We start from the raw sequence: 15,945 nt of genomic DNA, 5'->3' as shown, positions 1-15,945 counted from the left end.
AAGTGAATATGAAATGTTTACCTCCTACATGCACGAAATGCACCATATAAATAAAGTTGCCTTGCCTACAAAGTAAGCCAGAATAGACTTTTAATCCTGTCTTATTCTACTTTTGAGGGATAGGTATAGGTGCCCGGGAAAGTAAGTGCCGCTCAGAGCGCCATCTTGACCATGTAAACTAATATGAGTGAAGGGGCAGGCACAATTCTTGCAAACTTCCGGAATGAGATGAATAAAGATATTCACAAATGTATGCCCCGCCCTCCCGTGGTCAGTGTTGAATAGGCTAAATACCTCAGTGTCTCCTGTGGTCAGTTCCCCTCCACCTGGACAGGGCCTTTCTGTGCGGAGTTTGCATGTTCCCCCTTAATGCACGTTTCCTCCGGGTACTCCGGTTTCCCCGACCACTAAAACATGTAGAATAGGCTAGGATGAATGAGTGTGTTTGAGCATGCGAGGGGGAACAATAGATGAAAGGCTACAATCCAGCGTGGCGTGTTGACATGCATGAGTTCCATATGGAACATACATACAGTATGTACTGTATGTAAACATGCAATGTCCCGACCAAATAAACACGATAAAAAGTTTTTCCTGTCTGGTACTGGCATCCTCCAATGGTGTGTGAGAAAGAAAAACACAATTGGAAGAGAGATACAGAGCGTGACCATGAAACTGATACATCCTGTACAGGTTTGCACAGGCTTCTGACTAAATAGCAAATTTGTAGGATTTCAAAAACTATTTGTGTCCCTTTGCAATGACATTCAGGAAAAGTGATACATTCTTTATATTTGGCCGAGAGCTGTAAAAGCCTCCCCCATTTGAAGGTCACCTGAGCTGTTTTGACTGTGACGTGCATGGAGGGCAGATTATTAACATGTTATGAATGCTTTTTAGAGTTTCCTTCTGATCACAATGCCATGTCTGAGCACAGGCTGGACGTTGGTCTAAATGCATGAGGTGGTGGCTGGTGATGTAAACTCTAGGTGGGGCTATTGCACAGTGCACACAGTGTTGAGAATACATCACTATCAGATCTACCAAAATGCATTTACTGATGCAGCGTGTCAGCCTAAAAAGAAGAATTTAAGCACATATCAGCAAATACCAACAGAACCAACGTTACAGACAGATCCGAGCTCAGAGTATCAGACATAAAGCCTTAACTACACAGACGCAACTATGCAAAACTACAGCTTAGTCGTCAAACAGTTCACATAAGGTCAATTCCAAGATGATATAACATTAGTTGTTTTTTATGCCTTTAGGTGCACGTTGGAAATGCTAATGTGCAGTAATATAGCATTGTTAATTGAAAAATCAAAAATAAAGGTGCTAAGCTAAAATAGTAATGGAGTAATAGTAATAGTGTATTCTGAAACACGAGGTCTTTTGAATACAGGAAACAATTAAGACATTGCAGACTTTTCACCCTCATTGTCAACCAACGTGCTGTAAATGATTGTTTGACTTACAGGTATTGTTGCAGCCTGTGGAAGAGGAAGTGTCACGTCTTCGGCCTCATAAATGTATCAGCTACAGAGAACAGGACCATGTGCTCGGATCATTCATGTGACCCTGCCATTAAAAGTGTCAGTTCAGGGATTTTCAAAGTGCAAACCTGTCCCTTGACCCTCGACGTGAATTACTAAATGTGATCTTTAAAAAACACTTGTGAGTAATGAGAAGCCTAATACTAAGTCATACACTACTACTACTACTACTACTACTACTACTACTACTACTACTACTACTACTACTACTACTACTACTACTACTACTACTACTACTACAATTATCAGGCTACTGCTAAAACAACTACTACAAATACTACTACTAATAATAATAATTACAATAATACGCCTTCATTTTGTTTTTGTTGTGTTATTACTTTTACTGTTTATGTTTAGTAAGTCAAGCAAAGAAGTTCACCAGATAGACAGGCACCAAAAGAAAAACACAATTGGAAAAGGAGCAAGAACATGCCAAAGACTTAAAGTTCATGTGCTCCAGCCTCATGCCTGTATTGCTTTGAATTGACAGAAATTAAGGCCCTGAGATGGAAAAAGGTCAAGAACCTCTGGCCAATCTCATGAGTGTCAATCTCCTCACAAGGCTGTTTCAATGAAGCAACATCCTATGAAGCTGAGGGAGCCCTGATTGCACTTTCCTGTTGTGTAAGATAAGCTTTTAAGTTTTAAGTGAGACCTTTTTTTCCAGCAGGGCAGCCTATACAATGCAAACTACAGGGGGAACACGGGACACAATGGATATATTTCCTTCAACCTATTTTTAAAACTAGGACAACAGATGAAAAAGACGACTGATTTTACCCTTCGTAACCCTTCGGGAACTATGCATACATTTGGTCTGAAGTCGTTTGCTCTTAGAATCACACCCCAGGCCTGTTCAGCAGAACAAATCTGAATGCCCAAAATAAAAACAATCTGGAAAAAGGTACATGTGCAAAAGGGTTCGATGGGGCACAGTGCAGGGCAATCCCACAAGGCAAATGTTTGGCTTCGATCAATGCTGTGCTGGCAACACTGAGTGTCAGTGTCCATCACATCCTGGTATTAATCCAAAAAGAACCCAAATCCGACCTACTTTACTTGCCTAATCATTTTGTATTAACCTTTTTTTTTTTAAAGAGGGGGCATTATGCTTTTTTCCATCACATAGCACCAGTCAATATCACACTACAATAATGACGAAACCTTCTGTTGGTCTGTAAATGCAGTAAATTAGAATAACTGCCTTGTATAAAATTGCTCTCTCAAAATGGCTGTAGTGAAAGTCTTGAAATAGGCCTCTGTCTCTTTAAGAACCTCTGACCCTTTCCGACACGCCCCCTCCACACGCTGTCTGTGGCATCAGTGGGGAGGGGGTTCTGCTGAGGAGCAGTGGTTGGTTACTCGGCTGGTGACGAAAGCTCGGAGGCGTCTCCAGGAGGTGGGGGCGTTCCTAGGAGGACTCAGGCAAACCTATCCCTAAAATGGCCGCCATCAGAGTTTTTACAGATTACTCAAAAATACGTGAATGTGCCAAGGCAACACTTCAGGCATGTTTATAATGAGGGAATGACATAATAACATGATGTAAAGCTTGAAAAAGTCGATTTTGCATAATACCCCCCTTTAATTCCAATGTATATTTCCCCCTTCCTTTGCCTTATCTTCAACAGACTATAGCCTTCCTATCTCTCCAGCCACGCAGCATAAAGAGACTTGGCTTCACTTTCTCTGACCGCCTTTTTATTCATAAACCCCGCACAGTCTCCATTCAAAACTCACACTGCCACACACAGAAGTAGGTTATGAGCAATAAAGTGCCCCACAACACGACAGCAGCGTCGTACGGGTTACTATCCGTGCGTAAACTCCCGCACTCGCGTGGCCCCAGCTGACCAATCAGAGAAAGACAGACAATGAGAAAGGGGGAGTCTTCGCGAGCCGCGTTACTAGTACTTTGTGGCACGTTTGAGCGCTATTTATCTATCCCGCCAGGCAGAGCGATCCTGAGTTTAGGCCAACTTGAAACTTTGGATAAACACACACACACACTGTCCGTTCCTGAGCGCAGTTTCTCACGATAACAGAGAAACTTTTTTTTGTGTGTGCAACGCTTCTGCTGTTGAGCGCGGTGTAGCAGCAGCCGGTGCTGAGGTGAAGCAACACCACAGATCTTAATTGTGCATCCTCTTCAGCACCTGCAGCCATGACCCGGAGATCGTGTGCGATTTACGCAGTGGGGATCGTCTGCGCGAGCCTGCTCGTCGTCGGAATCGGGTTGATTGTGACTCAGGTCTTTCGCACGATGATGCACAACCGTCTCAAAAAGGTAAAGAAGACACGTGTTGCTGGGAGTCCCATAGTTCACAGCTACAACATGACATTGTGCATGACATCTTTACCCACACAACCTCAGTGACACTTTCCCTGTGGGCGATAGCGGCTTATGTGCCTTCATTTTCTCTCAATGTGGAGGCGGGTGAAAAAGAAACTAACTTCAGTAATAATAAGAGTCCCACAAGGCTGCAGTTTATCAATTCCTGATTTCTAACTGTTCATCTGTTATTTGTTTAAGGGTGTTGTCCACGCACAGTCTCTCTTTGCTCTTGAACTTTGCTACAACTCCTGTGTTTCCTAAGGTCAGGCTTGAGGGCAGGTGGATTCACACAGCGTGCAGCACAGAGCATTGCAATAGCCCTCTTTTTAATAGCCTTCTCTAAAGCCTTTTTGTGTGCATTCTCTTATTGTCTTTAGAGTGACCTTCTAATATCCTTCATAATGACTCCTATCATGCTCTGACTCCACATGGTCTGTTTGGATAAGTTCAAAGCTATCTCTGAATGTTTACTTATCCCAGTTTTAGAGGGGAGCAGTTGAAACATTTAGTCTCATGGAGTTTTGTTATACACAGCTTATAACACATGTTCCTCATAACGCTTCACAGATGTTCACCCGTTCATGTTATGATGGAATTTGAGAGTTTGGCGAGAGGTTTATGAACTGGTTTAAGGACCTTATTGAAAGCTCCAGCATTGTGTGTGGGGGACGGGGTGTAACAAGGACAACAGGCAAAATAGACTTGGGTAATGTAAGGTCACACACCGCCATTTGACCTCACGTTATATGAGGGGTTGTCACTGACAGCTTGCAGACATGTGTGTTTAGATAGTGCTGAAAAGGGAAGTGAGGAGATTTTATGACAAAGTTGTGCAATATTGGAAACCCCTTTTTCCCTTTCCTCACTAAGATAAATTATACACTAAATAGCCTATGTTGGTTGCCTGGAATAATTCAACAAAGGAATCTTGCCAACTGGTCTTGTGTACATTCCAGAAAATCCTTTTCCCACGCTGACCACGCACAAATAATGGTCTGATCTATTCTAGTTTTGCTCAAATAGGCTTCTGGGGTGTGACCCTTGCACGGACTGCAGCAGTGGCAGCATGATTTATTTTCGGCATCTCATGTTACGGCTTTACCCCACTTCCACCAGTGGGAAGGAATGATCCCATTCCTTAGATGCTCTCTCACAGTATGCCCTCTTTGTACGCCAGGCTTCTTCACACACCAGCGTACTCGCCACCGCCTCTTTTTCTCATTGGCTGTTTACCAATAAGTTCAGAAACGATTCGGTAGATGTGGCTTTATGACGATTTGGTTTGAAATAAATATAAAAAGAGTAACATTTGCATTCATAGTTTGTTCTTTTATTTCTCCGTTTTGATTATTTTAACAATCAATAAAAAAAGCCCTTTAATATGACTTGTGCATGAATTCTACAGGGCCGTGACATTGTAGCAGTTGGGGTGGGACATGTCTGTGTAAGCTCTCCATCAAATTCCATTCAACCTATTGGTCATTATTGGGTGTTTTCTGTTACTGAGACAAACCCATTTCCAGCATGCAAAGCTGAACCACCACACGGCCTCATGCTGTGCCTCGTGTTATTCGTATCAATGAACTGCCCTTACCTCTACATCAAAGCTCGAGCAGCATGTTTATCACCTCGTGTTTTCATACAGGGAGTGGTGCAAGACTTGAATAGATGTTAAACTATTAGTCTTCCTGTTCTTTAGTTTATACAATCATTCTTTCGTATATGGAGTATGTAAATTTACAATAAAAAAAAAAACGCCCCACTTTATATGATCTAAGGTGACAGCTTCATTGTCCTTCGCTGCTCAGCAAACGTTTGTCTCTGAATAAGCCAAGGGGTCCCCAAAGCTGAAGGGGGGGTATGTCACTCATGCAATAAAGGGATGTGCTTTCAGTTGTGAAACTTTGCTCCCTAACTTGACACAATTAGGCCAAAATCTTACTTGAATTTTTCGTGAAAGACAAACCACCCCACCCCCTTCCCTTGCTCCTTGTGTTTTCCAATTCTTCAGAGGAACCCTGTCGTGAAACAGTTCTCGTCCTAAAGCCACAGGACAAACTTGGTGACTACAGTGAAAAGAGGACCATATATGTTTGTGCCAATGCCAGTGGCTCAGACCTCTGACACAGGAATGTGGTTCAGAGCATTAAGGTCACAGTCCTGCGCTACCAGCGGGCATCCAACTCTCCACATCACATGATCTGCCAGCCACTCGGTAGTCATGGGCAACCGCAGACAATAAGTCTGTGGAAGGGTTTCCCGATGCCCCTAATACCATTCATGTGCACCACCAGGGCTCACCGAGGCTCAGACTGCCTCTCTACTCTTAAACCCCACGGATATTATTCTTCACCATGTTTTTATAAGGAGCAAGTCGAGTACCACAAAACAGACACGTTTACGTACTTGTTGTCACTCAAGCAGTGTTTTAAACTAAAAAGTTGTAATAGTAAGTAAAATAATTATGGAACATAATTTGTGTTTACAGGAAATAGTTTTGGTGGAAGGCAGCCGTGTGTTTGAATCATGGAAGAGACCCCCGCCCCCAGTCTACATGGAGTTGTTCTTCTTCAACATAACAAATGTAGATGCGTTCCTGGCAGGGGAAAAACCTCGGGTCACGCAAGTGGGACCTTACACCTACAGGTAGGACGCAGATGATTATCAAGCAACACAATTCAGACACGTGGCTCACGTCTCCTTGGAAATAATGAAGAAGCAAAGATTGTTTGGTTCATTGAAAAGTACAGTGAATTTAAAACAGTAGAACAATATAAGATGCACATTTGTTTGATTGTTTGTTTGTGATATTTATGATTGATAACCCTGTAAACTATGTGACTACATTTATTTGATACTAACATTTTGAGTTCACTAATTTTGCATATATTTTCTCTGTGCAGACAGTACAGGTATAGGGCAAATGTAAGCATGGTGGAAAATGGCACAAAGGTATCCGCTTATAACACAAAAAGCTTTGTGTTCCTGAGAGAGAGGTCTGTGGGAGACCCTTCTGAAGACACCATTACCACAGTGAACATCCCTGCCTGGGTGAGTCACTTCGTCTGTATCCCGTCCCCCCACTTTGTCCATTGTTTTCCCTCTGTATCCTGAACACAAACATTTACCTTCTTCTCTTTGGCTTCCTGTCATTTTATATATGTCTGAAACCTGGATGTGTCTTAGGCCGTTATGAACAAATTGAAAACTAGTCTTTGGAAAGCGTCCTTGATGTCTATGTGGATGAACTCCATTGGAAGTGGTCTCTTTACCACACGCACTGTTGATGAGCTGGTCTGGGGCTACGAAGACCCAGTGCTGGCACGTCTTGCCAGCACCAGTCCCGACGTGGATAAGATATTTGGCTTGATGGCTAAAGTATGTATCACCTTTCACAATGTACTTTTTAGTATCATCTGAATTTAGTTAATTGGTTGATTGTAAATGCTATTTCTTTTTTTTATATATATATAGAAAAATGGAACCAATAATGGCGAGTTTGTGTATCATACCGGTGAGCAGAACTACCTGGATTTTGGCCGAGTTGTGACATGGAAAGGTCAAAGGTACTTACATTACGTCTTACTTATCACACTATTGCATTAGGTTGATTTTCACATCTGCAGAGGGCAGGGCATCCTTTTGCTCTGGATGCCATATGTAATGGCTTTATTTGATCTGTATCATAATTGTAGATTCCTCTGAGACTCTGATTACACCATGCCCATGAGAAACATGGCTTTTATGAGTGCGCGTTTGATCATGAAAGAATGCTTTCAACACTAAGATAAACGGCGTGATGGTCTTGTTACAATAAATATGTCCAAGATAAATGTAACTGATTTTACTTTAATATAATGTGTAGCCAGCTGACATTTTGGACATCGAACCAGAGCAACAGCATCAATGGATCCGATAGTGCCTTTCACCCACTTCTAGACAAGAAGGAGCGCGTCAATATCTTCTCTCCAGACCTTTGCAGGTATAGTAACATTCAGCATAATGATACATTCACTTTTTCACCTTGCATTTCCTTTTAGTGTCTCATTTCACCAGGGGAACACAACCAACTGGTGTTTGTTTCCTAAACGTGAGGTTGTGCCAAGTGTCAAACTAATAACTATTTTGTGAAAATGTATGAGATGTCCGAAGCTGCTGACCATATGTGGTTGTACTCAATGACACCATGCAGATGCAGGATATTGCCTTGTATCCCTTATTAAAACATCCTGATCAGAATAGGTTTTATTACCATTGTCAGTGAAAGATACATAATAGTAATAAAACTTAAAGGGACTATACGAAGTTGAAAAATGATGTATTTTCCTCCCCCTACATGTTCCAGCCATGTCCTAATGTGTAGAATGAGATCAGACCTGTTCACCACAACGGCCTCTAAAATCCTGCACTGTCACTCAGAAAGGTGTTACTTCAAGTCTGAAGTGTCGTCATGCACAAGCTTAATATAGAAGCTGCAGTTACACGTATGACCTGAGGTGGCAGTAGTGAGGATAAAATGGCCAACTTGCATTTAGCCCCTTTAAGGGCATACAATAAAGACAACAGCAGGAGTTTATTTACAAGTGTACAAAAAGCAGCATGTGTGAGGTGAATAACCACATGGTGCATAGAATACAATTAGCAGGTAACAGGTTAGTTAGTGTTCCTGAGTTTTATGAGTTTTATAGGGGTGAAGCTGTTCTTTTGGTGAGAGGTTTTGGTCTGGATGGACCATAACCTTGAGGGCAGAGGGTCAAACAGTTCCTGTCCAGGGTGAGCTGTGATCCCACCAGCAAGCCCCGGGACGGGTCCTGGAGAGATGGGAGCCTGCAGCTGAGCAGTAGTCTGTGCCTGCACCTGGCGGACCATTGCTGGGCTTTTTTGACGAGGGAGCTTTTGTCAGTTCGTCAACAATAAGCCGTCTGTTTTTGTTAGTTTTCTTAGGTTAGCCCTCTTACAACATTCAACTGAGCCAGGTTTTCATTTGAGCCCACTCCAGCAGGTGAAGCATAGCTGTCAAGTGCCCCATATTTTGCCCAATATCGGGGCTTGGTTGTGGTCATGGGACGGCTCGCAGCACGTGCTGGTCCCTTATTTTCAAATCCAAAACTTGACAGGTATGAGGTGATTGTCAGGGCACCTCTGACACACTGCTACACAAAGAAAATGCTGAAAAATGTTTTTTATGAAAAGTTAGTCACTAAATCTAGCCCATAGTTCTATAATGTCAAAAAATGTGCATCCCTCTAAAAAAGAAAAAAAAAAAAATCAAGCTGACCACACAAAGACGCAAACTGTACAGCTGCAAATCTCCCTCTCATTTGTTGCCTACTAATAATCCGGTGTCTTACCTTTGACACAGATTTGATGTGTTTATATCCAACTTTCACCTACTAATTTATTGCTCGTGTGACTTTTCCTGTGTTCTCTCCCTGTTTCCTTCAAAGCAGGAAATATCTCATGTTAAGTTCAGAGGAAATGTTGACCTCACTTAATCACTTTAGCTTCTGTGTACAGAGTTGGCAACACTCTTGGGCAGATGTTAAACGATCTACAACTATCTCAAACTAATCCTTGCAATTGTGAATCTATCAAAGTCGAGTTTGCTCATTTCTTCTATTTATTATTTTGGTAATTAACAAATCTTACACAAGGGATCATGGATGAGATGGATGAATGAGATGTTTTAAAAAAGGGGGTAATTTTGTCGGGATCCCGATTTACTAAGTCAGGGCCTGAAATAGATTGGATATTCGACAGACATTCAGAGCAGTGGCTGTAAGTCCGCTAGACACACACTGGATAGGAGCGTAAGCCGCTTCCCTGTCATTAATAACCAATTACTATTCTTAAAATCACAGCTAAAAGTAAGTGGCACATGAAAAGAGCTTTGTAGCGAAATACTTTGCTATATCACCGCTGATCTAAAACAGATCTGTTGTTTTCATTGCATTTGTATGATTTTTGATATTTTTCAAATTTTTGACTTAGCACTGATATTAAGTATGTAACTTGCTAACGGTCCCTAAATTTGACCAGCTGGTTAAGAGCGTAAGCAGCCTCCCCATGTGTGTTTGGTGGCCTCACAGCTGCTGCAGCTTCCGCTTTGAATATCTGCCGAATATCTAATATCCAACCAGCTTCACCGCGCTCACTATCTCGAGTTAATATCTCGTGGGCTCGACTTATTAAGTCGGGATCCACAAATAATCACCCCTCTTTTTTATCTCATCCGTGTCCCGTGGCGGGCTCTGTACATATCTTATACAGACATCTTGTCATTTTTTATCATTTATAATTTTTCTTCTTGAAGACGTACCCCTTATTTTACACAAGGTATCTTTATGGTGTCTTATTTCCTTCTACATTTAACATTGTTATTATAGCTCATTTTTTGCCAACTGTCTGCATCTTATCTAAACGCTGCTGTAACAAGCGAAATTCTCCACTGTGAGATTAAACAAGTCTTATCTTATTTACAGACCTAACATTAGGGAGATTCCTGTCGTACTTTTTACTTAGCCGCTCCCTTAAAGAGGGAAAGGTCCGAACTGTGTTCTTGCACAATGGTGGTCTGCATAGCTCAGGGACACATCCTCTCAACCCACTGGCAGACACTCTATAGACGCCTTTGTTCTAATAGAGAATCAAAGTAATTCCTTAAACTCAGCTAAACCATGGATAAACCTCTGTGTTACTGAGGAGTGAGGACTGTTGTCAGGATACACTGAACATATATTTGAACTAAATATTATAGATACTGTTGACCTTTCATTACATGGAGTAGGGCTGCACAATATATCGCGAAAAATATCGTAGCGCGATATTAGCTGATGCAATATCCGTATTGCGAGAAGCCACAATATATACCATTACCATAGCCTTCATCTGACTGAGATCGACCCATTTTTTTTGCAAACTCAAACTCATGCATTGAGTTTTGAGTTTTGAGTTTAACATTTGCTAGCTTTGTTATATTCTACCCTTGTTTTGGTCCTGATGGGGTGTTTTTTAAGTCTTCTTTTGACACAATTTGCTGAAAAAAATGGAACATATCATGTTTGGTGAAATATCACAATAATATCGTGATCACGATATTGCACAGCCGTATCGCAAGTCACTTCAATATCGTGCAGCCCTAACATGGAGCAACATTAAATGTTTCATGGGTAAAACCAACAATGTAGTAACATTACATAACAAAACAGCAGCTATGTATGTATCAGACTGTATATACAAGAGGAATGGCCCGCTAATGATATCTGCTGATAGTATTACAACATAGTATAGTATGAAAGTCAAATATTAAAACTCAAAAGCATATATTCATAATGAGAATATAATGGTGAATTATGTTTACACTGTTGTTTCTGTTTCATCCAGATCTATCTACATGGACTTTGAAAAAGATGTAGAGGTGAAAGGCATCCCAGCCTACCGCTTTACCCCGCCTCGCTCTGTCTTAGCCAGTAAAGAGGAGAATCCAGCCAATGCAGGCTTCTGTGTCAGCCCTAAGGAGTGTCTTGGAACTGGCCTTCTTAAAGTCAGCCCCTGTCGTAAAGGTACATCAAGTTTTTAGTTCTTAAATATCTCTCATTACATTATTGTTTGTTACTTGTAGAGAACATACTGAATACAGACTTTTTAATAATTACATAGCCTAATGTGGTAGAATTTCATAACCTCAAGGCCATAATCAGGTGACTGGGCTTACCGCCCTCAGCTACTGAGCCAGTCAAGGTTAAGCGGCGCCTCAAGTGGAGAGAGCAGTGTCACATGGGGCTATGTGTGACCGAACAACACTCTAAATCAATTCATTTTTAATCATTTTTTACTGCAATCTGCCATCAAGTTAGAACGAAACAAGGTTAATGTGCAAACAAGTAATAGTGAAATAAAGATATCCTATGTACTATGAATAAAAAACATAAATAATATTTTCAAAATAGAACAAAATATAAGGTGTAAAAATGTGAAAAAAGTTGAAAGTGCAAAGTTTACTGTCATAGTGGAGGTATTTGTTTACTCCCGGTGGTAACCTTGGGGGTTGTCAAAGGGACAGCTTGCATCAGGTGACATGTGTTCACTATTTGTGTTGTGTCTGTTTCCAAACACAGACTCAGGAAAACGCTCACCTCTGCTCCACTTCATCACGGTCTCGCTCTGACTTGTGCTCTACAAGTATAGTCATAGTATAAATATAGGTCAGTTTGTGCTGTTTGCAGGACAGGATTATAAAGAATCAATGTAAACCATAATATAGAGACCGCATATTAAACTGTTTTCTCTTTTCTTAACTGCTTGCTCAGTCTGTTAAGAAAGGTGAGTCATTGCCACACCACTGTCTTAGCTGACCTTATGTGACCTCTTCTGAAGAAAAAATAATAAAAGTTTCTTGTTTTTCATACAGGAGCTCCAGTGGTGGCTTCTTTTCCTCATTTCTACCTCGCCGATGAAAAATATGTGGCTGCCATTGAAGGAATGTCTCCAGATATAAAGCACCATCAAACATATCTTGACATTAACCCGGTATGTCATTAGATGAGAATAAAGGTATTGCTTCCCCATCTAGAGGTCATTAAAGGTATGGCAGAACTGTATCACGCCCAGCAGAACCAGCATTGTGTTTGAGGTTCACTTGTCACAGTAAGCAGCCTGGGTTCTGACTTTTAGCTTGTGCTTGAGTTTGCGTGAGAATGAATGGGATGTGCAGACTGGATGGCGTCATAGATATGTTTAACCTCTTAGCTCCCACCTGAACGGATCCCATTTTCATCCAGTTTGGCTTTACCCTAATCAAAAAGCTTCTTGGGAAAAAGCACCAAAACAGCCACAAAAAATGAGAGTAAAACAAGGATGTAAATGCAACAAAAATGTGACAAAAATTCAACAAAGATGTGACAAAAATGTGACAAAAACTCAACCCAAAGAGTGACAAAAATTCAACAAAAATGTGACAAAAATTCAACAAAAAATTTGAAAAAATTCAACAAAAAAATGACAAAAATTCAACAAAAAGTGACAAAAAACTCAACCAAAAAGTGACAAAAATTCAACAAAAAGTGACAAAAAACTCAACCAAAAAGTGAAAAAAACTCAACAAAAAAAAAAAAAGAAAAAACATACAAAAGGTGACACAACACAGCAACAACGCGAGGAAAAAGATCAGTTTTGTGGGTCTCAGCTTTCAAATGAGGTGTTACACAGGCCTATATAATAGCCAAAGAGGACAGAATGCATTTGGTTTTGGCGGGTGGTAAGAGATTAATATGATCCAGCTTCCACATATGAGCTCCACAAATTAGACTGGAGGTGCTTGTGCCAGGTCAACACCCTTAAGGGCTCCCCCAACTGTCCATAAATAGAACTACAATAGTCCATACGCCAATATGGCCCAACAACACACCCAAAGTAACTAGTTGTAGGGTGCTAAAACAATGCTATTAAAGTAGGAAATTCATGCCAATAATTTGATGTTTTAACACAATAATTTCATAAAGAATACACAAAAATCATCCTTTACAAGCATGATAACATTATTTTTTGGGTTTGCTTTCAGACAACTGGAATTATTGTACGTGCCAACAAGAGAGCACAAGTGAACATCTTGATGGAGAAGATTGGGGGATTTGTGTAAGTGTTGGAGCTTGTATATTTAGATGGTTTTACTGGGTGAACTTAATGACGTACTTTTTCACAACTTTTTCTATATACACAATAAGCCCACTTCTCTCCAATATTGTTTACAAATCTGTCTAAACCTGTGTTAGTGAGCACTACACCTCCTCACAGCTGTGGAGATAGAAAGGGCTTTATACCATTGCGTTCACCCCATGAAAAATAAAATCATGTGTGTGTATTTCTCTAACTTTCTTTTTCCTTTACAGAAAAACTAGAACTCTAAATGAAACAGTGATCCCAGTGATGTATATTGATGAGGTAACAGTTGTCAGTAATAAAGCTGTCTTCTGCGGTGATGTTATTTGCAATATAAATAACATTTTCCCACCTCATTCCCTTCATTGCAGAGCGTGGTCATCGACGATGCGTCTGTAGCGAGAGTGCAGAAATTACTTCTGATTGTCAATCTTGTGTCAAATTTCCCCCTGATTATTGTGGGACTAGGAGCCATCATGCTGGCTGTCTTCATCCTTCTCCTTGTACGTGCTCGTAAACAGAAGGTAAGCGGCTAGAAGAAATCAAGGTATTGTTCTTATATTTCTTCTTTTTCTTGCTCTTCTCGATACTGCTAAACTGTATTGGCAGCACTGAACTCCTCCCTTTGCATTTATTAATCGCATCTTTGTGTCCTTTTGCTGAATTACGCTACAGGAATGTTTCTCCACAAACATATACACAACTTTTCTGACCCAAACTGCACTCGTGAGACAAAACTTCTGGAGCTCGTGCTGTAACTACTTTTTATAATAATGCATTGGTTCTGGACAATCAAAGAAGCTTTACATTGCACTATTCGTTCACTATTCGTTCGACCACCACCACCCACTCAGGCTTCCTGATGTTCCCAAACGGTCTCCCATCCCAGTTTCGACCAGGCCCTTCCCTGCTTAGCTTCCGAGGTCTGACGGGATTGGGCAGAGCAAAGGCGATATGGCCACATTTTACACATAGAAGCAATGTAAACGCTGCATTTATGTGTAAAAAGTCACATAAATGTCACTTTTAGTCTTGGACTCCAGCTCCTGCCTCACTCCTCCCTCTGCTGCTGCACACGTGCTGTCCACACATCCATATAATCCAAATAAAGCAGTAGTTCTCTTCCTCCATCATCGTCCCTGTTCTCGAATGTTCTCCGGGTCAGACTTCTCCGTGTGTAATGTGAACACGGACCATGTGCTTTATTGTGAAGTTGCGCCGCCCGTGTGGTTCCGTGTCAGACTTCCTATTAGGCTGTTTTATTTCTTTGACTTTAGCCTGTACTGTCCTGGCTAAAGCATAAACACAGGATCATCTTCTATCGAACTGCTTGCTCACAGTACTGTACATGAGGGGGGACTTTTATTGAATAAACCTTTTGTTAAGGCAAATAATATATGATTAATTTACAAATGTCAAACTCTTTCCTTAGACCACCTCTGAAGATGACACATCGTATACTCCTGTTAGTGGAAAAGAAAAGGAAGATCCTCAGAATGGCACCTACATCGGTTTGACTCCTAAAGTTGATGCTCAAGCTTAATTTCACACATCTACAAGAGGTTTAAATCACGTATTATCATTTGTCAGGGGCTAGTTATCATTTTATAGTTGCTATGTTGTAGTGGTTATCACCCATGCCACTAAACCGTCCTGATGTTAATAACAAGACTGTGTTATATTCTGCTTTTCCTTCCAAGGTTGTTTTAAACCAGGTGTTACTGACCACTGTGTAACCGAGAAGACGTATTTGTGAGACATCTAACTGTGAATTTTGAGATCATATGTCTCTCAGGGGACTAGATACAGTATTATTTAGTTTCCAGGGCCACTGTTATTTTATGTAATGCACTCTATGAAGGTAGTGTCTGATGGTTTATACCTGAGGAGGCATCTGGTGGCACGTGTGTGATACATTCCTGTCACTGTCTGGTGGGAACGGCTATTACACGTTGTACATTTAAGTTACACAAGTTTTGTAAAATATTTCTTGTTTGTAAATATAATATAGAATTGCTTTACTTTGAATTTAGACCTTTACCAGTGTTTTCTAGTTTTTGCAGTAACCAGTTTTATAAATTTTTGAAAGCCAAATATGGCGGTAACGCAAACAAGTTCCTTTCGTTTCATTTTTCCCATGACATTTCAATTATTTTAGTCCAATTTTTAAATTCACTTTCATCTCTTATTTTAGTGGCACTGCTGTTTTCATTCATTGTTGTTGCTGATGTTTGTTGCCATAAAAATAGGCTCTTTAAACTCAGTTCACAGCACAGGCAGCACACGTGTCTTTTAGGTCAGATGTTTCAGTTACTGGGTAACAGTGTGTGAATTCGTGTATATGTGCTTTTGTATTTCAGTGATGTGCAAAATGTCAGCGTCTGAATGTTTCTCACT

At 40.8% G+C, this 15,945-nt stretch overlaps 1 protein-coding gene across 1 annotated transcript; it reads left to right on the top strand.

Moving 5' to 3' along the window:
• The first annotated feature begins 3,624 nt into the window (after positions 1 to 3,624).
• Positions 3,625 to 15,278, top strand: LOC306959858 (lysosome membrane protein 2-like). The gene is made up of 12 exons (XM_079552091.1): positions 3,625 to 3,843; positions 6,380 to 6,537; positions 6,795 to 6,942; positions 7,078 to 7,269; positions 7,366 to 7,457; positions 7,757 to 7,873; positions 11,275 to 11,453; positions 12,302 to 12,420; positions 13,451 to 13,524; positions 13,779 to 13,830; positions 13,920 to 14,072; positions 14,981 to 15,278. The coding sequence occupies exons 1-12, from the start codon at positions 3,721 to 3,723 to the stop codon at positions 15,089 to 15,091; spliced, it is 1,518 nt and encodes a 505-aa protein (XP_079408217.1). The 5' UTR covers positions 3,625 to 3,720; the 3' UTR covers positions 15,092 to 15,278.
• Positions 15,279 to 15,945: the final 667 nt, after the last annotated feature.

Source organism: Gobius niger (genome assembly GCF_951799975.1).
Source record: "Gobius niger genome assembly, chromosome: 2".
Classification (NCBI taxonomy): domain Eukaryota; kingdom Metazoa; phylum Chordata; class Actinopteri; order Gobiiformes; family Gobiidae; genus Gobius; species Gobius niger.
This window is presented reverse-complemented; position numbering and strand designations above follow the sequence as displayed.

What these genes read in the sequence shown, in the direction of transcription:
- LOC306959858 (XM_079552091.1), top strand. Translation starts at nt 3,721, where the DNA reads ATGACCCGGAGATCGTGTGCGATTTACGCAGTGGGGATCGTCTGCGCG. An exon ending in TGCACAACCGTCTCAAAAAG is followed by an intron (nt 3,844 to 6,379) that starts GTAAAGAAGACA and finishes TTGTGTTTACAG; the next exon opens with GAAATAGTTTTGGTGGAAGG. An exon ending in TATTTGGCTTGATGGCTAAA is followed by an intron (nt 7,270 to 7,365) that starts GTATGTATCACC and finishes ATATATATATAG; the next exon opens with AAAAATGGAACCAATAATGG.